This window comes from Eleutherodactylus coqui, chromosome 13, assembly GCF_035609145.1.
Source record: "Eleutherodactylus coqui strain aEleCoq1 chromosome 13, aEleCoq1.hap1, whole genome shotgun sequence".
NCBI lineage: Eukaryota > Metazoa > Chordata > Amphibia > Anura > Eleutherodactylidae > Eleutherodactylus > Eleutherodactylus coqui.
The window spans coordinates 76,574,108-76,600,841 of record NC_089849.1 but is presented as its reverse complement, the minus strand read 5'-3'; the positions used below and the strand labels follow the sequence as shown (position 1 = coordinate 76,600,841).

Sequence of the window (26,734 nt, the reverse complement as noted above, 5' to 3'; positions counted from 1 at the left end):
GAGCACTGCTCCTGGCTCTTCCAGGCTCCCCCCTGCAGAGAGAGACGATGTATATCGGCTCGGTGTGAAAACCCAGCCGATCTACGTTCGTGGGAATCCAGCCTTAACAGTACAAGCCGCATGGAGAATACAAGCATTAAATTCTGAAGCTGTTCCGCAATTAAAACCACCGCCAAACCTGCACTATTTTAGGTGTGGATTTGCTGCGGGTATTCCCTTACAGAATGCCTGCAACTCTTCCACCCTGTGAGAAGGTACCCTAAAGGTTCACATACTTTTGCTGCTCAGACGGGTGTGTGATTCAATTTTCCTCAATAACCAACATGACCAAGTCTAAGTTTTGTTTCATTTGGTTTTCTTAAACTACATTAGATTTTCACACATTTTAACCCCTTAAGGACACACCCTATTTTGGGCTTAAGAACGCAACGATTTTCTTCTCCATTTTTCAAAAGGTCATAACTTTATTTTTCCGTCGATGCGGTGGTTTAAGGGCTTGTTTTTGCGTGGCGAACTGAAGTTTTTATCGGTGCCACTTTTGGGTACATTGACTATATTGTAAAACTTATTTTTTTATGACAGCAGAGAGAGAAACCGCATCAATTCTGCTATAGAGAATTTTTTTTACAGCGTTAATCATGCAGCATAAATGAGACAATGCATTTTTTCTCCAGGCCGGTACGATTACAATGATATTTTTTTCAGGTTTTTCCACTTTTCTGCAATAAAAACCCTTTTTTGGAATTTTTTCTAAATCGCTGCATTCAAAGTCCTGTAACTTTTACATTTTTATGTACGGAGCTCTATAAAGGACTTATTTTTTGTCAGACGAGCTGTACTTTGTGTTACCATTTTTGGGGTAGATATGGCTTTTTTGATCACTTATTGCGTTTTTAGGTGTTAAGTGTTTTTAGTGTTAGTTTTTACAGTTTTTTTAACGCTTTTTTCCGTGCACAGTCAAAAACATGTGCAACTTATTGCACGTGTCATTAGGGACGCGACAATGTTTTATGCTAATATGAGAAAAAGCATTTAAAAAAAAAAAAGTTTAAAAACAAAAACAAAAAAAAACAAAACACAAATTGTGTCCCTCTGGGGGACTTACAGCACAGCACTGATGATCGCTGCGATAAGGCATGGCAGGGTTACTGCCCTGCCATGACTTATCTCTTATGCAAATCACAGGCTATGGCAATACAGGACACCCGTGTCTGGCGTCCTGTTGCCATGGCAACCAGCCGGGCTCTCTGCAGTTATATCGCGAGAGCCCGTCGACGTCACAGAGGGAGCGCGCTCCCTCTGTGAACCTCCCATGCCGCAATCTACATAGATAGCGGCAGGGAAGGGCTTAACAGCGGGGAGCGCATCTCCGATGCACCCCCGCTGTTGCAGTGTGAGGCCGGCTATCACTGACAGCCGGTTCCCGCTGCGGGATAGCGCGAGAACATAAGTGATCTTGCGCTATCCCCAGGACGTAAGTTTACGCCTTGTTGCAGGAAGGGGTTAAAGAAGATGAAAAAAAAAGGTTGAATATAACCAGAAATATGGAACATTCTGAAGGTTTCACAAACTTTCAAGTACCACGGTAAGGCATAATACTGCCCAGTCAAATCAGCCAGAGAAAGAACCCCAAGTAGGTTTGACAACTCGCTATAACCTCATGTATGTATCAGATCTACAAGAGGACTTGTTTTTTTCTTGCTGGGAGCAATCACATTGGGCAGTATAACAACGCTGCATGCACGGTCCTTCCTCCACCAAATCTCATCTGCTCTTCCTTGTGGAAGAATACAAAAATAGCGAGTAAAAAGAATTTGTTTTAATTTAAAATGTGTTTTAAGTACATAATGGACCCCGTTCGGGTTTATTGTAATGGTAAACAGGGTTCAGAAGGCAACTGAAAGAATAAAAGCGACCAATATTTTTAATTTTGACAAGCACAAGTTAAAAGCCATAATATAAAAAAAAATAAAAAATCTACAAAAGTGTAAAATATATAAACATCTTTCTAGAAGTGTAATTACAAAAGATACAAAATAAATTCCTCTCCTGATCAGGGAGTGCACACAGCATCTGAGGTTCATCGATGACTCACAGTTAATAATGTAATAATGGCCCTTTTAGACACAACGATTCTGGTTTCTCCGCCGGAACAAGCCGGTGACGTCATTACCTGCTATTTGTGCTCAGGCGGCCTGTTTAGGCTACATGAGTCTCATTGAAAATTGTGCACTTATTGAGCGTTTTACATTCCTTTGTGAGAAGTGAATGAGCCGGCGTGGATGTTTTATGCCGACTGAAACTGGATGATGAACGAGAACTGTGCGATTCCCTTTCATCGTTCAGTTGTTGGATGGCGTTTAGACTGAACAACTATCATTCAGTCTAGTCGCACCGTAAGGCACTTGTGCATCACTTATGGCTTATTGAACAGAACAAGAGGGACAGTTCGGCTTATTTCCTTCCACCAGGGAAGCCGAGGGGGGTGCCAATATAGTTTAGGATGGCGCTCTGTAGTAGGCTGGCTCTTTGGGTTTCCTCCTCTCGCATCCTTACAATCTCAGCATCCTTCAGCCTCAGCTTCTCCAAAAGCGAAGAGATTTCACCTTCTTTATCCAGCAGCATCTCACGGTGGGTATTGGCCTGCACTATAGGAACAGGAAAAAAATGACAAACCACTAGTCGCATATTACAACCTACAGTGATGGAAGGTCTTCTCACATCAATTATTAAAGCATAACTGCACTTTATAAAAACGTCTGATATTTCGGGGGGGGGGCACATCAAAAGTCTTGCTCACTGGGGGCGGTCCAGCTGCTCAACCCTCCATCGATTGGTAGAACCAGCCAGCTGAAGCACTGGCCTGAGCAATGTCACTGCTTGCTAAGGCGCCTCAGGAGGATCAGCAGCCAGACCCACAATGATCACAACATTTGATATGTCCCTAAGACAGGTCAAGAGTTTTTAGAAAGCACCGCCACGCTTTAACCCTGTGCAATCCAATTTTGGATTCAGGGTTTTCCTAGGGGGCTCTCTCTTTCTGCCATTATACAATGGCGCCATCTGCTGGCTAGATGCAGTATGGGACATGCTGAGAGGCCCCCGACAGAGCAGCCAGTAATCTACAGGAAGAATACCCTGTCGGACGTCTTCCGATATCGGAGCTGTACAGCCGTCAATCAGAATGTCTTTACACGGCAGGCAGTGGATTGGAAAGGGTTTAATTATGCATATATCCGTAAACAGAAATACCCCAAGAAATATATACACACCATATTTTTCGCCCTATAAGACACATTTGATAAGACTCATCTAGGTTTTAGAGGAGGGAAAAAAACCAAAACTGTTTCCTTTTATAAAAATGGCAGATACATTTGCAAACTCTACAGTATGGTTAATTCTACTCCCGCAGTGTACTCCGACAGACTGGGAATGGGAATGTTCAGTCACCCTTTCTCTTTTAGGTGAGCAGCACCTGAGTACATGGATCTAGTGGAGATCTACAGAAGGTCAGACGGACCTTTCATTGTAATTCTATGGCAGACAAGCATATATTACTGTGCTATAAACCTCCCACCCCCAATACAGAGACACCAGAAGAATACGGATATACAAGAAATCAAGATGCTTCAGAATACAAAACAGTCAACACAAGAGAAGAATGTGCAGGAACAAGAACATTGTAGGTTATGTGCAACCTGAGGGGTGCCTGGGGACGGACATTTGGGGAGATTTATCTAATATAGTGTGATTGAAAAACAGCTTGAAAAGTTAGACAGATAGCAAAATGTCTAGGCACATACTGTAGTTACCAGTCTTCTAGATTAGAAACAGTGGCGCTAGTAGCAAGGCGGGAGGGAGGAAGCTGATTGGCAGTGAGCGCCAGTGGGAAGTGCTGCTGCTCCCCTGCCGCATCCACTCAGCGGTACGTACGGGCGGCAGTGCAGAGGAAAAGAACTGCTCTCCTCCTCTGTTTTGGAGCGGACCCGGCCGGCAGCTGTATAATAAGGACGTGCCATCTTTATCACACAGCTGCCAGCCGGGTCGGAATTTCGGCACCTTCACTTTATAAAAGTTACAGTGACTTTTTGCTTCCACTTTTTGGGGGTGTGGAGTGGGGAAAGGGCGTCTCCGAGAGCAAAAAATACAGTGTGTATATATTATTATTTTTTTTTTTCTTAAATAAGGAGCATGACAGGTCACAACTACAAGGGATAATCTGATGGAATGTTGAGTAGAACCCAAGTATGTGCTGGTTCTAGTCCTGGCTCTGGTGGAGAGCCGGCCGTGCGCATACACGTAACTTTCCACTGAAATAGATGGGCATTATAAAAACTGGTGGCAGGCGGGAGCTCACTGATCAGAGTTTTATAACTAACATTTTATAATTTTAGCATCTACTTTTAACCCCTTAATGAAGTGGCCCTCACCTCTCCCCTTACTTTTTGTTTTTTTCCTTTTCCCATAACTTTTATTTATCTATAGACGTCGCTGTATGAGGGCTTGTTTATTGCGGGCCAAGTTGTATTTTTCAGTGGTACTATTAAAGTTACCATATAATGTACTGAAAAACTTAAAAAAAAAAAATTAAGTGGAGTAAAATGAAAAAAAATAAATAAAAAAAAAAAAGACAAAACCCCCCAAACAACCAAAAGACAAAACATTGACATCTTTTGCTTTGTCTTGTTTCCACAGCGCACCAAAAATAACGTTATTCTATGTCTCACTACGATACCAAACATGTATATATTTTTTCTGCTGTACTACTATTATTTTTTTCAAAGACTTATTTTTAAAATTATTTTCTGACTTAATCTTCTGTGAGCAATAGCTTTTTTTTATTTTTCTGTCGACATAGTTGTGCGAGGGCTCATTTTTTGCGAGACGTTCTGTAGTTTATGTTGGTTCCATTTTGGAATTCATACGACTTTGATTGCTTTTTATTGCATGTTTTTCCTGGAGCCAGGGTGACCAAACTAAATAAATAAATAAATGGCATTCCCTTTTTTTTTTTTCCTCTGACGACATTCACCATGCAGGGTAAATAATGCATTACTTTGCTAGATCGGACTTTGACGGACGCGGCGATACCAAATATGTACTTGTTTTAGAATTTAGATTAGATTATTTTATTATAAATATGACAAAAGGGGGTGGGGGTGTGGGTGGGTTGAACTTTTACAACTAGCAATGCTTTGATCGCTCCTGCAGTATGATGTGATGCAATACTGCAAACAGGCAGGCATTCTATCAAGCCATCCCAGGGCATTCCGCCAAGACAAGTCCTGGGGACTTTCCAAGGGCACCCAGCTGCCATAACACCTGCATGGCTCCCTGCGTTATCCCCTCAGGGGGCTGTACGGGACCCCTGAACATCATTTGGGGGATTTAAAGACATTGGTTAACAGTTCCGATCAGCTACGTGGAGCTGTTGCTGCCAGGTGTCGGCTGTCATGAACAGCTGGCACCCCACTGTATGAAGGGAGGTCTCCTGGCAAGCTTTTTTAATATATCCCCAGACCCACAGGATGTAACTGTACGTCCTATAGCGGGAAGGGGTTAATGAAGTATTAGTTGGCTACAGTTGCACTGACCATATGTAGCATGTATAGACCTGTACGTTCTCTAGTACCTTTTTGCTGTCTTTCTAATGCAGAAATCTTCTCCTTCAGTCCTTCCTGCGCAGTCAACTCAGCTGCAAGGTGCCCCATCTGCTCTTGCAGCTCGACTCGCACCCTTGTTACTTCAGACACCTTCTCTTGGTCCTTCTTTGATAACTCCTGCAGATATACCACAGAGCATCATTGCAGAGCTACAAGGTGAAAGCATTCAGCCCTTGATGGTAAAACACGTTTCCCCATGTCTCCAGTGCTTCTTACTTGCTATACATGAACTCTATTGTAACATTATAAGGAGCGGTGCTATCCGAGTACTTCCTAACCGAGATGAGGAATCTGCGGCTGGTCTCCCGACCACGTCACCGGGTGAACACGACAGCCTGGCCCCGTTTACACAACTCCAACTCACGTCAATGGGGTTACCAAACCAGCATAGCCCAATACACAAACAATGTAACACCCATGCTACAGAAACAGTATAGCGTGTTGTGCCGCGCCATTTCCATAACACCCATTTACTTTGATGGGAGTTACGGAAACAGGGTAAGGCTGCCATTCGCAGCCATTTCCATAACACCCGGCGAGATCATTGGGAAACCAGTCGCAGGTTTTCCATCTCAGCCAGGAAGTGCTAAGAAAGGTCAACTACTTTAGACTAGGACCATGCTACATGGCAACATGGTCTTCTTTGTACCTTAAAGTGAATGTCACCACTTTAGAATGGTTGGAGCTTCTATTAAGCAAACCTCTATACCCAATCAAGGTCCCTGAATGAATGGTGTGCATCTTCACTCCAAATCAATTAAAAAGGACTAGCAAGATAGCCAAGCACTTGAACTAGCCATCTACTGCATTTGCATTGAAATGAATGGAGCGGCAGCATGCATGTTCAACTGCTGCTTCACTCATTTAAGGACCTTCGGGATCACGGTTCTCAGGATCGGTAGAGGTCCCAGTGATTGGGCACCAACCCAATCAGCTAGCCATCTTCTTTTGGTGGAACAACCTCTTTAAGGGTTTGAGACACTTTAGGGATACTCTGCTGCCATGTGCCAACAGTGAACTACAGCACAAGCTCCTTCACTCACTTACAGTTGTCTAATTCTATATAGCTTTTCCAGCTATACCTACCTGCTGTAGGCCATCAACTCGCCTTTTAAGGCCTTCTATTTCCAGGCATAGTTGGTTGTTTTGAGCTTGCAGCTCTCCAGCTAGTTGCTTCTGCTGCAAAACCTGAGTCTGACCCTGATCCCGGGACTGGGTTAAAGTTCGTATCTTGTCCTGCAGAATGGCGGCATGTTGCTGCTGCTCAGAGAGAGAAAGAACATTCACATTTCATCAAGTCCTTGAAGCCACATAAGATTATATATTAGGAAAGTAATAATTCCACTCACACTCTGAATAGCAAATGCTTACAGCTCACTAGAGGTTATAGATCTGGAAACTGTCAAAACACACCAGACGCCCACTTCAAGGATCCCAAGATCTAAACTCTAGCCCTTATGTTCTAGCCACAGAAGGCATTTAAAGGCCGGATAGGAATGAAGCCCAGAATCTTGACTTTCAAAAAAAAGGAAAAGCCTTGTGCAATGCCTGCCTAATGGTAATTGCAATATTTGGGACACGTTGCTCGTTGGAGATCAGGGAGCAGTTTTACTTAAGAGTGTGTGTAGAGAGGGGATGGAAGGGAAAAGTTGCAAGTGACATCAGGCATCATGACAGGTAATCAGGAAGTTTTTCCTAGTGTGTGTATATATTATATAAACAGTTCTCTGTAGATTTTGTACTACAAGCCGAAACGTGTCGCAGTATTGGATCAATACATTTGCCATCTCCACTTGTTGGACCTTCTATTCTGCGATACTATACACAGTCTGGGATTAGGGGTGCCGAGGACCAAGGCACCCCTGCAAAGCAAGTCTGACTTTCTGACTTGTACTTTCTTATTCTGACCTCAATTACACACCGGAGCGCAGGTAAAGTTGCCTTTTCTACTACTGTTTATTTACATCTTCCGGTATGCCTGCATGTCTGGAACCATACCATGATGCTCTCCCAAGGGGATGTCGCATCCGACCGGTGTATTATCTAGTACCAACACAGACACCAGTATTACAAGCCTTCCTGGATTTTGACGTAATGGTACCCCTTAATTGGGGATTTATCCAGTTACGTCGGGCGAGTTTCCAATTTCTATACATATTTTCTCTCGACATCTAATTAGATCTGCCTTTGGAGCGCTACCTATTTACTATCGAAAATATATGGGGGTAAAGTATGTTAAAGGTGTCAAAACTGTCATGGCAATGAAAGGGTTACTCCATAAAAAAAACAACAATAGAAGATTTTTTTTCTCTGTCATTTAACATCTCTTGATGACTTCCATAATGTTGTGGGATATATAGTATTGCTGGCCTGACAGTCACTCCCCTAAGGGAAACCCTGAGGCCATTGTTAGGAGGCAGAAGAGCTGACAGACTCCTAACGCTCCTTGGTGATATCAGGCCTTTCTGCCCTTATTTCTGCGCTTTTATTCCCATCACCATTGCTGCATTAGTCCCGTCAGAAGGCAGACGGTGCACTTGTCCTTTGAATTAATCTCAAGCTTTTTTTTTCTGAAGCCCCGACAGATCTTGAAAGCCAAAAGGTGAGCCGATCATGTGGTTACGATGGACTGGAAGGTAGAGATATAGATAATCCTCACCTCTTCCTGCTGGGCTGCGCTCCTCGCTTTCTGAATCTCCTCTTCTGCATGCGCTCGTTCATTGGCCAATGTTACCTTCATCCTGCTCAGTTCCTGTACAGAAAGATCAATATCACCATTGAGGAAAGTGGAGAGCAGCTGACCCGGGCAGTATTAGACTAAGTGGGTCTTATGGTAGAGGGCTTCCTACTGTTAGAACCCAACCAAGTATATTTTGGTGAAGATTGGTGATGTGAGACAGTAAAGAGTATATGAAGTACACATCCTATTACAGGCCAATTCTGTACCCCACGCAAGTAGGATATTCTATTGCATAGTTTATTAACAGGGTTTTCCATGAACGTCATTTACAGCATATTAATAATCTTTATTTGTATAACACCTACATATTCCGCAGCGCTTACATAGACAGGAGGAATACAGAAAGACAGAAGTACAAAAATTACAGAACCACGGTTACATAGTAATTAGTTGATGGAAACAATAGGGGTGCGGGTCCTGCTCCAACGAGCTTACATACTACAAGTAATGGGGTGATACAGAGGGTAAAGGGGCTGGAGATGTGCCCGGTATGGCGAAGTGTGAGGGATGCTATACACATAGACAATGGTCAGACATTTAGCCGTGTGACCGCAGAATCGGTATGACAGCAGTTGATGGTGGCTGGCAAGGATTGCAGTCAGTAGGTCAGGGAGCATGTTACCAGGTGGAGTATAGAGGGGTTTGGTTTAGGGTATATGGTATGCCTCCCTAAAGAGGTGTATTTTTAGAGCATGTCTGAAGTTTTGTGAATCAGGGAATGTGCAGATAGTTTTGGGTAGCGCGTTCCAGAGGACAGGGGCTGCTCTGGAGAAGTGTTGGAGGCGGGAATGAGAGGTTCGAATTAAAGGAGCACTCAGTCTGGTTTCATTAGCAGAGCGGAGAGCCCGGGTTGGGTTATGGACTGAGATGAGGGAGGCAATATAGAGTGGCGCTGCACTGTGGAGGGCTTTGTGGATGAAGGTAGTGAGTTTAAATTGAATTCTGTATTTAACAGGCAGCCAGTGCAGTGACTGGCACAGGGCAGAGGCGTCCGAGTAGCGGCTGGACAGGAAGATGAGCCTGTCTGGGAGTTATGGTGGCACCACACACTGAGATGGAGATGTCAGGAGGAGGTTGGTTAGTAGAGGGCGGAAACACCAGTAGGCCAGTTTTAGAGAGGTTTACTTTTAGGTAGAGGGAGGACATAGTGTTATAGACAGCAGACAGTCGGTGAGGTTTTGGAGGAAAGGTGCAGAGATGTCACGGGAAGAGGTGCATAGCTGGGTGTCGTCAGCATAGAGTTGGTATTGGAGACCAAATCTCCTGATTCACTTCATAAGCCAACAATATTTAATCAGGACCCCAATAAACCCTAGGTAGAGGTTGCCTGGTTCCCCAATAACAGCAGATAGTGAGGTTCATATGAAAGGGGGGCACTCCACTGTAGAGCCGTGGCTGCTAGTAAATGTGTCCCTCTGTCAGGATGTCATTGCTGTAACAGAAAACAGCATCAAAAGGACCAGGTACCCCAACAGGGTACTAGAGCCTTCATGCCCGCTCCCATCACATCTTTTATACAAGCTAGAGGCTTACTCCAAGCCATGTACATTTGTATCATAGCGTGTGAGGAGGGTGAAAGGTTTTGGCTAGACCACCCTCTTTCAAAGTCCCCGCTGTCATAGGGAATCTATTTGTTTCTAGAGCATCAGTCACAGCGAAGATACAAAGACGGTGGCACATTCTGCATAAACACATACAGTCCAAGAACTGTGCACTGATTAGTGATCTGCAACGTGGTACTACTTGGTGTAGAACGCTACTACATATGCTCACACACGGTATTGGACTTGAACAAGGTCAACCTCCATGTGTGCACATTAACAGGCCAGTCAACCAGTAAGGAGTAGATGTTCCAAAAAGTTGTCATCTCACCTCCTCAAGTCCCAGTTTTGTAGCTTCAAGCCGTTGCATCCTTTCCTGCATCACCTTCTCATTGTCCTCCATGTGACGCGTCATGTGCTCTACCTGCGATTACAGAAGAAGGTAAGGCTGGTGGTGACAAGAGCCAACAGTAGTAACGGAATCAGTCTATCGCCTTACTTCTTTCTGACGCAGCACGCTGGCTTCATCCTGGGACTGTCGGAATCTCCTCTTCTCGGATTCCAAGCGTTCTGAGAACAATTCACCATGAGGACAAATGCAAGAAATGAATATCCGCATCTCATCCAGTCCGAGCCAGGATATCGGCCGGTCCTTACCTTCTGCCTGTACAGCCCGCAGCTTCAGATCGGCGCTCGTATTTGTGAGCTCCTGCTTTAAGTCAAACAGTTGTTCCTGCTGCATCTTACACCTTTTCTCCAGCTCATCTACCTGCAGGGTATAACATGGGGAAAGATAAAGTTAAAAAGATCTGTACTAACAAGTTCTTACAAGCAATTAGTTCTTCAGTAGATAAGAGCTCAATGCATTACACATCATTGTTTTAAAAAGAGAGTCTAACATTGACTTGCAGGAATGCTGCCTTCCAATAGGTGGCGCTGCAGAGGTATTGCTTCATCTCCCTCATTTATACAACTTTTCATAAAATGCAACTTGTTCTATTACAGGGTTTTCGGTTTACTGTGTAGTTATAAAGGCATCACAATTTTTAGTTTGTGACTTATTCACAGTTTTCTCCACTTTGACAACTCCAGAACTAAGGTCGGGGTTTTTAGCTGAGCGCTTAGGACACTCGACCACCTGCCGGAAGCTTGGCCTCTAGTTAGCACAGAACACATGATAAATTCAAATTTTGTTTCAACACATGGTTTACCATTACTTGCTGTGGTAGTTAAACAATTTTCCATGCCTGCTCCTCTCACCCGATTGCCTGTCACACTCTGGAATACACAGAGGAGACCCCCAGTCATTTCCATGCAGCATAGCCCCCTGTCTGATGCTTGTCAGGCACCATCTTAAGGGTCATCGGGTCTAACCCCCTGCTCAATGCATGATCACTAAATCATCCCAGACAGATATTTGTCCAGCCTTTGTTTGGACACTTCCATTGAAGGAGAACTCCCCACCTCCCATGGTAACATGTTCCACTCATTGATTACCCTCACTGTCCAATATTGGATTTGAGTCTCCTTCCTTTCAGCTTCATCCCATTGCTTCTAGTCTTTCCTTGTGCAAATGACAATAGGGCTGATCCCTCTGCACTGTGACAGCCCTTCAGATTATTTGTCGGCAGCTATCAAGTCTCCTCTCAGCCTTGGTAATACCTTACTGCGATAAAGCAGAACTTTCTCATTAGCAGCTCCCAGTTCTTGTCGGAGTTTTGCTTCCCGCATTCCAGATTCCTAAAGAAAAAGACAGTACATACATGTGTATCATTAAAGACAATCTATCTCTTTGCTGCCACATACCTAATTTTTTTTATTTTTTTTTAAAGCTGGACAACCCCTTTAAATACACCCCTTATAAAATTTTACCCCATCCAAAGCACACCCTCGTTTCATGCACAATTGTGCCTGAAGTGCACCCCTCTCCTCACACTTATCCTCACCTCCTTCTCCTTCATGATCTCCTTCACATGCAGTTCTCTCATGTTGGAACCATCCCTCTTTGTTTGCGTCAGGATCGCCCCCAGGTCTTGCACTTTCTGCTGTGATAAAGCCAGGGCCGCGTCAGTCATGTGTAACCTGCAGAGAGATGACAAGTTTAACAGGACTGACTGCACAACATATAGGCATGTATAGGTATGGATTACCAAGGGATGCCTGTGTAGTACACAGCTTTGTAGCAAGTCACCCGTGTCAAGAAGTTTGCTCCGTTAGGGCAAAGCTCTGTCCATATTTCCTGCTACAGCATATGGAGGTCATAGCTGATGGTCTGCAACTAGGGTCCTCCACTCTATTAGATAAATAGCGGCAGCCCAACGCAACCACCTCAGTATTGCTTGAGGATTTCTATAACGGACACAGGTCAAGCATGTCTGCAAGTGCCAGGTTTCCTTTACTGGATGAATTAGTGGATTGAAGGAAAGGCAGCAAAACAAATTGTCCACCTGCAGCTACCACTAGAGGGAGCTTACTGCATACTGTGTTGTTCCATGAGCTCAGTAGTAACAGTATGCAGTGAGCTCCCTCTAGTGGCAGCTGCAGGTGGACTGAATGTTATTATGCATCGGTTTATGCAGGGGATGTAAAATTCTGTATCATAAAGATGGAGCTCTGGCTTCTGTAAAGATAATTTTTATAAATGAAGTCAACAGACGTTCCAAAAGCAAATCAATAAAGCTCTGCCATCGCTCACCAGGAGTAAAATGAATTACATGATTACTGAACATTAGTCATAAGTCTAATGATTTTGTTTATGACATGGTAAACAATTTACAGGAATATAAGCATTGATCTTCATCGTCTCTGCTGGCATCTTACACTCAGCCATAATCTGTGAATGCATCGCAGAACGCCACGGAGATCTAAAGGCTGCAATAAATCAGAGAAACCACTTCATGCGCCCCAGTGTTGTAAATTATTCAGGCAAAGATTTATTTCCATGCAAACAAACAATATCCAAGTGTGGGGCTAAATGTCAGTAAGCGGCATGATTAGCTAATGCAGGAAAATAATAATCTCATTGCTATATATGCCCAACACAGGTGTAATTCGCTCCCCCATTTGGTAGTCAGTCACCTGCATGGTGAGAGGATTCATCTATATGCACTCCTTACTCAGGAAGTAATGGCCGTTTTTTGAGATTGTTTTTAATATTTTTTTATATTTCCCCTTCTGTGATGCATTGCTATATATGGCTGCAGGTTGTTGCAGAATCTGCTCCTCAGGATGCAAAAGGAAGCAAGCTCCACCTAGTGGTGGCTGCAGGTGGACAGAATGTTATCACTTAATGGTTACTCCTAACAGTTTGTTGCAGTGTAACTATAGGCAAGTCCAACTCCCATAAATAAAGGCACACCATAAGAGATGCTAAAAGCACGTATTGCCCTGCCCAAACCCCCCCTCTAACTTTAGACCTCATCTCCCTCTTAAATGTGGACATTAAACAGATTATCTCAAATCATGAAAAGCTTAATTGGAATAGACCAGGTTGGCTTTATTAGGGGGTCGTCTGACTTTGGAGAGCGCATGTCGATATATTAACATCCTTCTGCAGCATCAACCCAACGAATGCCCTCCCTGCTCCTTACTCTGGATGCAGAAAAGGCATTCGATCATGTACACTGGGGTTATCTCAGGGAGGTACTCATAAGATTTGGATTTGGGGGCCAGCTACTTTCCTCGATAATGGCCTTGTACTCCTCCCCCTCAGCACAAGTATTTGTCTCTGGTAATCTCTCTAAGGCTGGATTCACACGAACGTATATCGGCTCGGTTTTCACGCCGAGTGGATATATGTTGTCCTCATCTGCAGAGGGGGGAGGGGGGAGGGGGGGGGGGGGGGAGGATGGAAGAGCCAGGAGCAGGAATAGAGCTCCCGCCCCCTCTCTGCCCCTCTGCACTATTTGCAATGGAGAGAGGCGGGGCAGGGCTAATTCTCACCACTTAGCCCCGCCCCCGTCCTGCCTTCTCTCATTGCAAATAGTGCAGAGGGGCGGAGAGGAGGCAGAGAGGGGGTGGGAGCTCAGTTCCTGCTCCTGGCTCTTCCATCCTCTCAGTATTGCTCGACCACCTTAAAAAAAAAAAAAAAAAAAAAAAAAAAAAAAACACGAAAAACTGGTGGATAGAGGACTCCTCCAAACATCACTGAATATTCTAAACTCTCAAACCGGTTATGGGTTTCCAGATTAACAAAGAAATTCCTCACATCCATCTCCCCCACAATGTATATCTGGGAAAAAGTATCCTACCTCACTGGCTGTCTCCCCCATCGAAAATTCAAAATACCCATAAAAGGTGATCTAACTCTTAACACCTTCCAATCCACTGTCTGACGTCTTCCTACATTCTGATTGAAGCTTGTACAGCTCCAATGTCAGAAGACGTCCGACAGGGTATTCTTACCGTCTATTGCCAGCCACTCCGCTGTCAGAGTCTCTCTGACGCACACACACTGGCTTTAGCCAGCAGATGGCACCGTTGTATAACAGCAAAAAGAAAAGAAAGCCTTTTAGGAAACCCTGAATCCAAAAATTGGATTGGAAAGAGTTAATACCAGATATACATCTAGATGTATGGCGAGCCAAAGGAATCACCAAGGTTGAGGATTTATATGAAGGACCAATCATGAAATCCTTCACACAACTACATGAGAATTACCGCACAAAGAATTTTCTAGATACAACATTTTCTCTCATTAGCTCCCTCAACTACAGCCTTGCTCACAAAATATGATTTTTTTATATAACCACGGAAATCAGGCTTAAAGGGGTTGTCCCGCGGCCGCAAGTGGGTCTATACACTTCTGTATGGCCATAATAATGCACTTTGTAATATACATTGTGCATTAATTATGAGCCATACAGAAGTTATAAAAAGTTTTTCACTTACCTGCTCCGCTGCTGGCGTCCTCGTCTCCATGGTTGCCGTCTAATTTTCGCCGTCTAAAATGGTCAAATGGCCAAATTAGACGCGCTTGCGCAGTCCGGGTCTTCTTGTCTTCTCAATGGGGCTCCGTGTAGCTCCGCCCCGTCACGTGCCGATTCCAGCCAATCAGGAGGCTGGAATCGGCAATGGACCGCACAGAAGAGCTGCGGTCCACGGAGGGAGAGGATACCAGCGGCCATCTTCAACCGGTAAGTATAGAAGTCACCGGAGCGCGGGGATTCAGGTAAGCGCTGTGAATTTCACCGTTTCGGCGCGGGACAACCCCTTTAAGGTATTTCCAAAGCAGATACAGCATTAGTATATCACAAACCTCCCCATCCACATTCCAGTTCCAAATTAAATTGGGTAAAAGACCTCCAAGAATCTTCCAGTGCAGACCAATGGGCAATGGCATTTCAACTTAACCTCAAAACGTCCCCCTGTATAAACCATCTGGAAACCAACAGTAAGCTGCTGTACAGATGGTACCTGACTGCCCATCGTATGGCCAAAATTCCAATATTTGCTGGAGGATGTTAGAAACAAGTTGGTTCACTGTTACATATATGGTGGTCATGTGAACGTCTTAAACCACTATGGGATCAAGTACACTTAGCATTGTGTTCAATGTTGAACTTTAACCTTAATTGGAACCCAGGTGTGGCCCTTTTATGGTTGGGTATAGAAAATTGCACCCCCTCTGACCTGTCTCTACTATATCACATGTGCTGACATCGACTAGATCTTCCATAGCTTAAAAATGGAAAACCCCTGAGGTCCCAACATTGACTGAGATCTTTCTAGAAGTCCAACATCCAACATCTATTTGCAATCATGTGTAATGGACCAACTGATTGTAAACAGATTAGGCCAATTGGGAAAATGTGAAAACTACTTGGCAAAGTGGCTTCTTTTCTCAGGGTACTCATGTTAATTTCCTGCCTAAAAACCATGGCCGAGTAGGCCATTGTTAGGGTCCGTATTACTTCTTGTTTCTTTTTCCTTTTCTCTCCTCCCTTCAATAGTATTGTCCTGTTAAGCTTTGTCCATGCTAGCCCCCGATCTGCACAAAGATAATTTATGGGACCAACACAACCCAATATACGCATACCGAGCGAAGGTCTACTTCCCACCCACTTGGACATCTGTAGGTTCGGATTCTAACTAGTTAGCCAGTCAACATCATACCCAGGTCCCATTATATATTGGAATGTGAACCACATGACTGACTGACTGACATACTAGGAGTGACAGGTCCAGCAGCCTGCTGACTTGGTCCGTACAGCAGCAGCATTTTGCGCAGAATAAAAGGAACCAAAATTAAATCTTAGCTGGAGCTTCACTTTAATCTGAGGATTTTCCCTAGAATAAAGTGACTCACAGAAGTCCTTACTTGGCTGTCAGGGAGTTTACAACAGATTTCCTGTCCTCCAACGCCTCTTGAAGTTTGTTGACTTGCAAACTTGTAGTTCTGGTATTGATGGAAAAAGAAGAATTAAAAAAAAAGCTAGACAAAAAAACAAAACAAAAAAAATGTTCTAGTTGAAGATCCCCTGCAGGCAGACCAACCTTGTGGTGCGGCTCATCTCCTCCCTCTGCTTATCAATGGTTCCCATCAAGTCCAAGAACTATCGGAGAAACCACAAAGTTATCAAGAACCTGAAAAGGAAAACCAGCAAAAGCCTCTGAAGCTCACCTACCTGCTTATTCTTCTCCTGCTTCAAATTCTGGACTTCCTTGGTCAGGATTTGCCTCCGACTTGCGGTCTCCATCTTTACCGTTTGTCTGTCCAGGTTATGATCTATGGCCTGTTCTGTAACAAAGAGATTGTATTTATATCCATGTAACGTCTGAGAGCCGAGGTTCAGAGATCTCCAGTCTGGTGGGTTATAAGAAGCCAGAGGGTCTGTAAAAGTGACTGTCCGGGCTGGAAAAACAAAGATGGCTACACCAGCTTCTGACTGCCTGACGCACACTGTGTATTAGTATGTATCATTAGTCTAAGGCGCTACACCTGTTTGATGAACCAGTGCTGTCCATAAGGATTGCTGGTCTGTAAGAGCAGCATGTAGGGTCTTAGACTACCAATGTATACTAATGCACAGCCGGCATTAGATAGTCAAAGGAGCAATTCAGACATCCCTATTTCTTCATCCTTAAGTTGTTAATAAGAGTGAGAGATTAGAAGACATCTCCAAGTGTTCTGAGAGTCCTGACCGCTCCAGATCCTCCTCACATGTAGGTGTATACAGGACAGCTGGTCTGAATAGGACATCATGGAAGCACTGCTTTATCAGAAGGATTAGGCTGGGGGAACGAGGAAAGTAGAGGAAGTTCTGGAGAATTTCGGCAACAACAGCTGCCTGCATGGTCATCACCAAGTCTCCACCCCAATGATATAGAGAAACAAGAACAAATGAGTACCGCGCAATGCAACGTCATCAGTTGTTCAATTCGTTCAGCATAAACCCCAGAAGTGTGAGCATCTGATGCCTTCCACCATTTACCGGCTTATGTACAGCAAGATCCTACGAGAGGACATGCAATACCCAACCGAGATCCACCACAGCTAATATCAGTATGGTCAGGTCTTCCGTACATGTGATATTATACAGCTGGAAGGTTTAAAGGATTGAAAATACCAAGTAACAGTGTTAAAGGGGCTGTCCAGGGTTAGAAAAACAGGGCTGCTGCCTTCCAAACACAGCGCCACTCTTGTGCATTGGTTGTGTCTGGTATTGCAGCCCAACCCCACTCACCTCAATGGAACCAAGCTGCAATAGCACACACAACCTTATGGACAGGGGAGGCGCTGTGTTTGGGGAAAAAAAAGCAACCATGTTTTTGTAACGCTGGACAACCTCTTTAATGACAATAAAATAGACATGCAAATACTAAAGTCCTAATTGCAATGTTTTTTCCTCTCATCCCCCATAGACAAGGGTCACCTGTGGGATCTCTTTGCCTGTAGGCTCCAGGGATCTTCTACATATTAGTAGACAATTGGGCACACTGCAGTACCAAGTGATAAGCCACAGAGACTCTGGGGACAAACACTACGTAAGGCATCCTCAGCGTGTCATCACTCGAGTCACACCGTGCAAACTGGCCCTGGCGCCACTTCTATAGCTACAATGCACAAAATACGAAGGAAAGGCCCAAATTACATCTCCCTGATATGTTATGTTAAAGATATAGATTTCTGTAATTCTACATGAGGCTACTATCTTTAGGCTACATTCACATGGGCGAGTGCCATATGGCCGACTTTCTATCGCACTTACCAACATGGGATTTTCACAGCGATGCAAAATGTTTTTGATTTTAAAAATCTCAAAATCGCATCTTTAAAATTGCGATTTTCAAATGCATATTAGGATTGCAAGTGGTTCCCATTCACTTCAATGGGAAACATCGCACCCGCATCCACATTACACGGAATGCGAGTGTCATGTAATGGCTTTTAAAAGTCCCATTGAAAACAATGGGAGAGGCGTTCCAAGGAAAGCCTTAAAAGACAGAACATGCTGGGTGCAAGTGGATCCATTAAAAAGAATGGACTTCATAGTCCAGGTCCATCTAGTCTGCCCTTATATTATTCCCCTCTTAGGGCTAATGCCCACGGCCGGATTTCTACCATGTTTTACGTGGCAGAGATTTGCAGCCTTGTCGCACAGCTATTAGGTTCTATTCCACGTCAGAATTCCGCAGGATGAAAGAAACCGCGGCATGCTCTATTTGCTGCGGGAATACGAGCGGCCGGCTTCCATTGTGGTCAATGGAAGCTGGTCGTCATGCTATACTTCCACTGTAGCACAGCGGAAGTTTCACGTGAATACGCGTCCCCGCCCCTCCACATCATCCCAGGCATGTGCCAGTTCATTCATTGCGGATTTTCCAGCCCATTTGCTGGAAGTTTGTTCCAGTAATGTAATATTTCCTGATGTCGCTTTTAGTGCCCCCCCCCCCCCCCCCTCCCATCTAATCTCAGATTACGCCCCCATGTTCTAGTCTTTAGCTTCCTCATAACCACTGGTACACTTCCCTTATGAACCTTATTTATACCTTTAACATATATAAAAGGTTTCAATAATATTCCCTTTCACTCACCTTCGGGGCGAAATAGCTGTCTGTACATGGTTTTCTGACTTTTGGTTTTTAATTCCCAATCATTGTTTAAAAGACTTGTATAAAGACTGACCTTGATTTGCCGGAATTCTGCCATCCAATAGGTGGCGCTACAGAGGTATTGTTCCATCTTTCTCATTTGCATATTTCCCAGAGGAGCAACATGGCCTTATAAATCTCCTCCCTCACCTTCTAGGTGTCTCCTTAAGGAGAGAGGATACCCATCCCAACCCACCACATGGTCTACCAATGACTAACCCTTTCAATGCTACAAAAGTAGGTTTGTAGGCACTGACAACTTCCTTAATAGCAGCGGATTTTCCAGGGTCTCAGCAGGAGACACTCTGTAAATAGTATTACTTGGGGTCTTTCTACACGGGCTGATAAATAATGGCTTCCTGCATCCATTGGGAATCTGAACGGTTATCATTCCATTTATGCATGCAGAAAACTTAACGACTGCCATTTGTTGTGGATAGTGGCAGGTGGGCCGGAGCGATCCCCAACCCAACCCGCCTCTATTCACTGAGCAATGATCATTCCCGTGTAAAAGCACAGGAACAATTAATCACCGAGACAACCTGTAAGGTGTGTGTGCCTGACAGGCCATTCTGTGTAAAAGGGTCCTTGGAGATCCCGAATTAAGGCCCTTTTACACGGGGTAAGTATGTAAAATATCATTATATAAAGCCAATGTTCCAAGGCATCATCTATTGCGAATGTGCAATAATATATAACACACACACACTAACACACACACACACACACACACACACACACACACACACACACACACACACACACACACACACACACACACCTTCATCTACTTTGTTATACAGTCTGATGAAGAGGCCCGAGTAGACCGGGAAGCTTCAGCTTGTTACATCATTTCTTTTACAAGACTTTGCTCCTCCTACTGAGAGCAACAACAACGTGCGAGGATCACGTGATCAGCGAGGATTTGGTCGTTTGTCGTTAAATGAATCTTTTTTGAGGATGTAAAAATCATCTTGTCGCTGTTTTATCCTCTCATGTAGACCGTCATCTGCAAGTCATTAGCAGAGGAGACAGGGAAAAAGACAAGCGATCTTAACCCTTTCCAATCAGTTTGAGATCTCCCTGCATAGTTCCCACGTCGGATATATGCAGAAAAGAGATCTGTTGTCAGAAGGCTCCTCTGCATATGTATTACAATACTAGTAATTATTAGGAAATTATAGTATTAGTGTTTCTGGTGGCACAATGCGTTACACAGCTGTGCTACATGGTACATCCATTATGATCCCCACATATCACACACACAGCTCTACTACATGCATCCTGACACATACACACAGACACACACACACTGATTTCCAGACATCACCAGCTCAGCAAGCTACTGAATACAGTGATCAGCCCCTGGTCAAGTGATCCCCGACTCCACGCACACAGGTGATGACATGACGGTGACATCACAGGTCTTGGTGGCTGCTGTCCGCTTATCCAGTACTTTCTACCAAACTGCATAATGGATCGTCCCGTGGCAGTGATGTCACTGCAGGTTCTTTAGCCCACCGGATCTCTGTGGTGGCGGTAGGTGGGTGTCTTCTGTCAGGACTGCTAGAGTTGCTTCTGAGATAACGGCTAGTTGTATTCTCATTTTGTTATTTTTGTCCTCCCCTTTCAAGAGCACTTTGTTGTCAGTCAGGCTCTGTTTTATATAGGTTGTAGGACCTAGGATGACATCACCTGAGGGCGGAGCAATGATGTCACCAGGGGTGGAGCATGAGAAACACACACACACACACACACACACACACACACACACACACACACACGTTAGTAGTTTGATGCAGGAGAGAGGTCAGACACCCGGTCTGTCATATATATGTAATATACCGTATTTCCCCGAAAATAAGACCCACCTCAAAAAAAAAAAATCCAGTGAAGGTAGGATTTATGAATCCCGTGACCAGGAAGTGATCCTGTGCGGGCGACCGATGACTGCGGGAACAGATTTGGGGCTCTGCGGGAAGCAGCGGGAAGGAACTAGACCAAGCCTGCTAGGTAAGTAAATAAGACATTGCCTGAAAATAAGCCCTACCACCTCTTTGGGACAAATATTAATATAAGACCCTGTCTTATTTTCATGGAAACATGGCATTAACTCCCGTTTAAAATTTTCAAAAAAATTGCTAATAAAATCATCATGACGGGTCATTCTTATGGGTTTCAGTTGAGCGATTCTAAAATAAATAAGCGCTGCGGAGGATGCGGGTGGCAGGGAAATTGGATTGGGAAGGGTTAAAAAATAAAAACCATACGATTATTGCTGCCTAATAACGAACGTGAACATTCAAACGCACTACTGTATACTGGTGATCGGTGCTCGCTTCTATGGCGTTTATCTTCACGTGTAACAAGTCTTACAGTCCGCCTCAAAGACCAGAGCTGCATCCACAAGTAGGAACGATTCAGGAGCGTCAATACTTCATTGCCGCTGACTTCACAGATCTTCCTAATTATATAGGTCCCGGCTTGTATACTGAGACTGCCCGTTCCCCTATAACAAAGCTCAGGCTATTATGGTGTCTCATTCTGCTGATAGTCGCTGCAGCTCAGTAGTTGGGATATTAAAGGATATCTAAAAAGGCCAGATTAAGCAATGTGCGCACTATTAGGTTTTATTCATACTTCTCCTTATAGACTATGCATTACATAAAAGCTTCCAGTCTAACCCTTTATCACTGGGCCACGCTTATCTCTATGTAGCTAGTGCTCATTTATAGGCAATAGCATGCATGGAGTCACCAGCAGGGGGCCAACGGTGCAGGATCAAACATGGAATCACACTATGCAAATCTCGAGAGGATTAATATGAGAGAGACTATGGGGGGGGGGGTTATATGTGTAGTATGTTTTTGGATGTCAAATTTAAATTGCAAATGTTTAATAAAAACATTTAATAAAAAAAAAGAAGAAAAAAAAAAGCTAAAAACACGGGATCACAGCTTATGTCAACCACACGATGCATCCATCTTACCAATGGCCTTTAAGATGTCACTGGGGATGTTGTTTCCGGAAAGCTCCATCTTCATTATGGCCTTATTGCTCTGAAGACAATCAAGAAGGGCTCGCCCTCCGAGCAGACCGATGTTATTCCATCGCAGGTCTGTGAATAGATGGTCCGTTAGTGCCGGGCTGTACAATGCAGAGTATATAAGAGTACCAAGATGATTCTTATGTATCAGTCATGTGAACATACCACCAATGTTGATCTACATCACTTGTGTCAAACACAAAGCTCGCGGACAAAATACAGCCCACCGCCTCATTTTGTAAGGCCCGCCAGTCGTGCAGCCTGCAGCTCCGGGCCGGTGGTGGCAGTGCAGAGTGTGTGATTACTTGAAATATAAGCCCTACCCTGAAAATGAGCCATAGCTGAAGAAAAAAAGATAAATAAGCATACATCACCTCTTCTGCGCTGTCCGGGGTGCCACTGCATCTTCTTCTCAGTCTCCGGCACAGTTTCTCTTCATCATCTTCTGGCCAGGGATTGAAAATTCCCCGCCTCTTAGAAGCGCTGGCTGTGATTGGCTGATGCTTACCGCAGGGAGTCCCCTCATCAATGATCACGGTGACAGTGCTGTCACAGTGTTAAATGATGAGGGGACTCCCCCCCTCGGAAAAGAAAGGAATCCCCTGCCACTGCTATCACATCTGCAGCAGGGGATCGCCATTGAAATCAATGGGAGAACACACAATCTCCTGCCACAGCTGTGACAGCCGTGCGAAAATGAAGGGAACCCCCGCAGATGAAAATGCCTCACATCCAGGGAGTTTCAGAGTTTTGTGAGAGCGATATTGGGACATGAATCACAGCCAGATATCACTCTCACCGGTGTGCAGGAGCCCTTAGATCAGCACTGGCACGTTAGATCCATACCCAATTCTCGTAGAGCGAGGTTCTGTTTTAGCGCTGTGGACAATTCTTCTGCCCCTTTATGGTTGATCTGGTTGTTGCGGAGATCCAGTCTTTGAAGCGTTTGGTTACAGCCAAGTCCGTCGCACAGAAGGGAGAATCCATCTTCCCACATGCCAAGATTGTTCCACTCCAAAGTCAGACTGCAACAGATTGCACACGTGAGCCCTTCCTGCAGTACATCTGCCTTCTCTATACAATGATATAGTCTGTAACGTTGTGCTGAGAATTTGCTCCTACTGGTTCCTATACACTACGGGGTAGACCAATCTTGTAGAGCAAACCTAGGATGACTCCGTATAAACTGTCTTATTATGGCAGCTTATAGTTTCCTGTTACCCGCCTGAAGGTTGTCTGTAAATATTCAAAATCCATACCAGTCCCGAAAAAAAAATAGCTTTACAGCAATACAGTAAAGAGAGGACAGAGAGGAGGGGCAGATGGGGATGCAGCTGCCGGTTCTTATATCAGAAGTGGTGAAAGAAAAGGAGCGTTTACTGAAACCAGCAGAGGAAAGGAAAAAGACCCCCCCCCAAAAAAAGTTAGAAACCATCTACTTGTAAGGTCATGTATATTACATCCTCATGTAAATCTATGCTCTAGTAATAATATCAGGACTACATTACATCACAGACCTGATTATAGAGGTGTTGTGTCTCAAGAGCTTCCCCAATGCTTCTGCACCGTCGCCACGCAGATTATTACCCTGTAACAATATAGACCGTCTTATTCAAAGAGTGCACAAAGAAAAAAAAAACAAAAAACAAAAACAAAGAACGCCCTAGAGTGATATGGCAACCAAACAACACCCCAGGATCTCACTGTGGGGGCAAAGTTAAAGGCCCTTGAACTCCGATCGGGGCATTTAAATGCTGTTAGAATTGACTACCACACTTAAAGGGTTAATAGCCATGATCAGCGGAATTGCTGATCGCAGCTGTTGTCGGCGGGTGTCAGCAGAAAAACAGCCGGCACCCACATTGTATGGAGCGTGTTTGGCTCCCGAACCCCATACCTCCATGACGTACAGTTAGGGAGTTCCATTCACAGAGCTCCACACTGACCTTCAGGTCCAGGTACTTGACTACAGCATTATTGCGGAGGCCTTGCAAGATGTGTTTCAAACCTGTGAACACAAAAGGACTATTCATGATCTCCAAATTATGACTCAAAGTACAACTGTGTACAACAGTGGCCCCACAGCACGTACCTGCCTCACTGAGCATGCAGTCACTGAGGGCCACATGTGAGGAAGTGATGTCATTCTGCAGGAGGAGCCCCAGGACCTGGCAGGACTCTACAGACAGATTGTGGGTGGATAAATCCAGTCTCCCTTTTCCTGAAGACTCCTTCCCCCTCTGCAGTTCCTTTAGCACGGCCTCCTGCGGGTCGGATCCCTTCTCCTGGCACAACTTGATATACAACCGTTTCAGCTCATCCATCACTTGCAGGATAATAGAAAGCTTCCTCGGTGCTCACGTGTTACCGCCCCCAGGAACCCCGAGTCCGTGGAGTCTGAAAGAGATGGAATACGGTTAAAGGTGCTACGCCAAAAATTACCTTTATGACATCTTTACCCAACATGCTTCACTTAAGAGCGACTCTGGTGGGAGTATCGGGTCAGTCAGATTACCTCCTACATAAGTCAGTATATACTGTATTCATAAAGTAGTGCCGATCATCCTATAGTCACCAGTCACTTGGCAAACTCTTCTCCAAGGCCAGCTTCAGACGAGCGTATTGTAACATGTCCGTAATATGGATCCGTATTACAGATTACTTTACAGCCATGTGTATTTGATCTGGTTTTTGCCTTCGTGTAGATTTTTTTTTTTTGCCCAGTATAAAATATAAAGTCATGCTGCATTTAAAAAGGCAGGAGAAATACAGCCATGTGACTAGATACATAGATTTATGGACCTAAAATAGGTTCATCTGATACCATCTAAAACAGCTATAAGGCTGGGTTACTGCCCTGACAAGAGCGACCCCCCAAGCGAACTTTAGCCTCAACCTGTAGTTACCATTATATCCCTACTACAAGCGCTCCCATACTTTGTCATCGAAGTCCTGATGCTGTGTGGTGCAGGGAGAAAGTATATATGGCAGCGAGACGCTTATAAAGAACGAATAGTGCCCATCCGGGGAAGCTTGACCGGGCTCATGCCAATTTTGGAGAAAAATTTGCTCAATGAACATTTTTATTTGTATGGCGCCAACTTATTCCGCAGTGCTTACAAAACAAAGGGAACACAAACAGTACAATTACATGCGGTATCCAATTAGTTGGAAACAAAACGGGGTGGGGGTGGGGTGGGGCGCGATACAGGAGGTTCTGGGTGCAGACAATGAGGCACGGGGGAGCTTGTTACATATGGCATTCATTTTATTTTAAACAAATGGGGTGAGAGTGATAAGGAGGTACCAGGGCAGGAAATGTACACCATAGGCAAAGTGGAAAGTGTGGGGCGCTAGATCAGGAGGTTTGGTATGCTTCTATGAGGAGGGATGTCTTGGGATAGAGCGTTCCAGAGGATTGGTGCAGCTCTGGTGAAATCCTGTACACGAGCATGTGAGGTCCGTATTAGAGGGGCGTTTAGTCTGAGTGTGTTAGGGGAGCAGAGTGTGCAGGCTGAGTGGTGTATGGACAGGAGGGAAGCGAGGTATGGTGGCGCGGTGCCATGGAGGGCTTTGTGGGTGAGGAGTTTGCATTGGGTTCTGTAGTGGATGGGCAGCCAGTGGGCAGTGTATTTGTGCAGACCTGGGCGCTGAGTTTTTGCAGAATAAACCATGTTTTTTCGCACACGCATCCGTGTATTTCACTGTACTTTTTGCGCCTGCGTGTTTATTTGCACGCAGCAAAGACGCACCGACTGAAGTGGTTTCCTTTCCCTTGTATAACTGTTGCCCGCACCTCCTTGTGTATTGCGCGCAATTTGACTTCTATGGGCACCTTTGATGTGCAAATACGCAGAAAAATTATGTTTTTTGACCAAAGTGCATGCGCAGAATACAGACATGTGACTGAACCCATTGTATCAATGGGCTCTATTCTTTGCGCACGCAGATCCGTCCGCGTGAAGCTAGCTCAGACATTTGGCGGCACACAAGTATTTATGATAGCGCAGCGGTGTACTCAGTCATTTAAGAGGCGATAAGGTATTTTTCAGTGTTCTGTATGACGCGGGTTATGGTGTTGGATCATGGCGGCACGGCTCGCACATACTGCGTACGGTCAGCGCCAGGCAGCGATATCAGGCTCACGATTCCAGCAAGTTGCCAAACACAGGGTACAGGGCATACGATGGCGATATAAGCAACGCGACTTTACCCGGGGGAATTGCACTCAGTGCTGCCATTCACTTCCATTAAAAGTTGCACTTCTTCGCTCCATGTTCCAGCATGCAGGATACAAGTGGCCACACAGCACTAAGGACATGACAGACATAACACGGCAGCCACACACTCACCTGCAACAGCTGCTCCCATGTACACACAACATGTAACCAGGAAGACACTGACATATACAGCCATATATCCAGCAGACCCGCAGGAGAGCTCCAGGAAGTTACCGTCCCGATATGGACGCCATGATTGCATCGCCGCATGGTAAAACAGACTGGCCTTTTGTCGTCAGAAACATGGCCGCCCCCGGTGATGTCACTGGAGGACTTGGAGACAGGCTGCCGCCACAAACCTCGCGCTCTAGTGTTCACAGCTCTGGTTAGACAGCGCTGTAGGGTCTGCGAGCCGGAGAATTCCATGATTG

The 26,734-nt window shown here is 44.8% G+C and overlaps 1 protein-coding gene across 1 annotated transcript; it reads right to left on the bottom strand.

Moving 5' to 3' along the window:
• Positions 1-1,799: 1,799 nt before the first annotated feature.
• Positions 1,800-26,521, bottom strand: LRRC45 (leucine rich repeat containing 45). Its single transcript, XM_066587959.1, has 18 exons — positions 26,436-26,521; positions 24,176-24,480; positions 24,030-24,091; positions 23,601-23,671; positions 22,930-23,108; positions 22,027-22,155; positions 16,571-16,683; positions 16,440-16,498; positions 16,264-16,341; positions 11,891-12,026; positions 11,607-11,684; positions 10,602-10,713; positions 10,444-10,514; positions 10,276-10,368; positions 8,323-8,415; positions 6,750-6,923; positions 5,633-5,780; positions 1,800-2,648 (listed from the first exon to the last, which is right to left on the bottom strand). The coding sequence occupies exons 2-18, from the start codon at positions 24,405-24,407 to the stop codon at positions 2,455-2,457; spliced, it is 2,022 nt and encodes a 673-aa protein (XP_066444056.1). The 5' UTR covers positions 24,408-24,480; positions 26,436-26,521; the 3' UTR covers positions 1,800-2,454.
• Between the last annotated feature and the right edge of the window lie 213 nt (positions 26,522-26,734).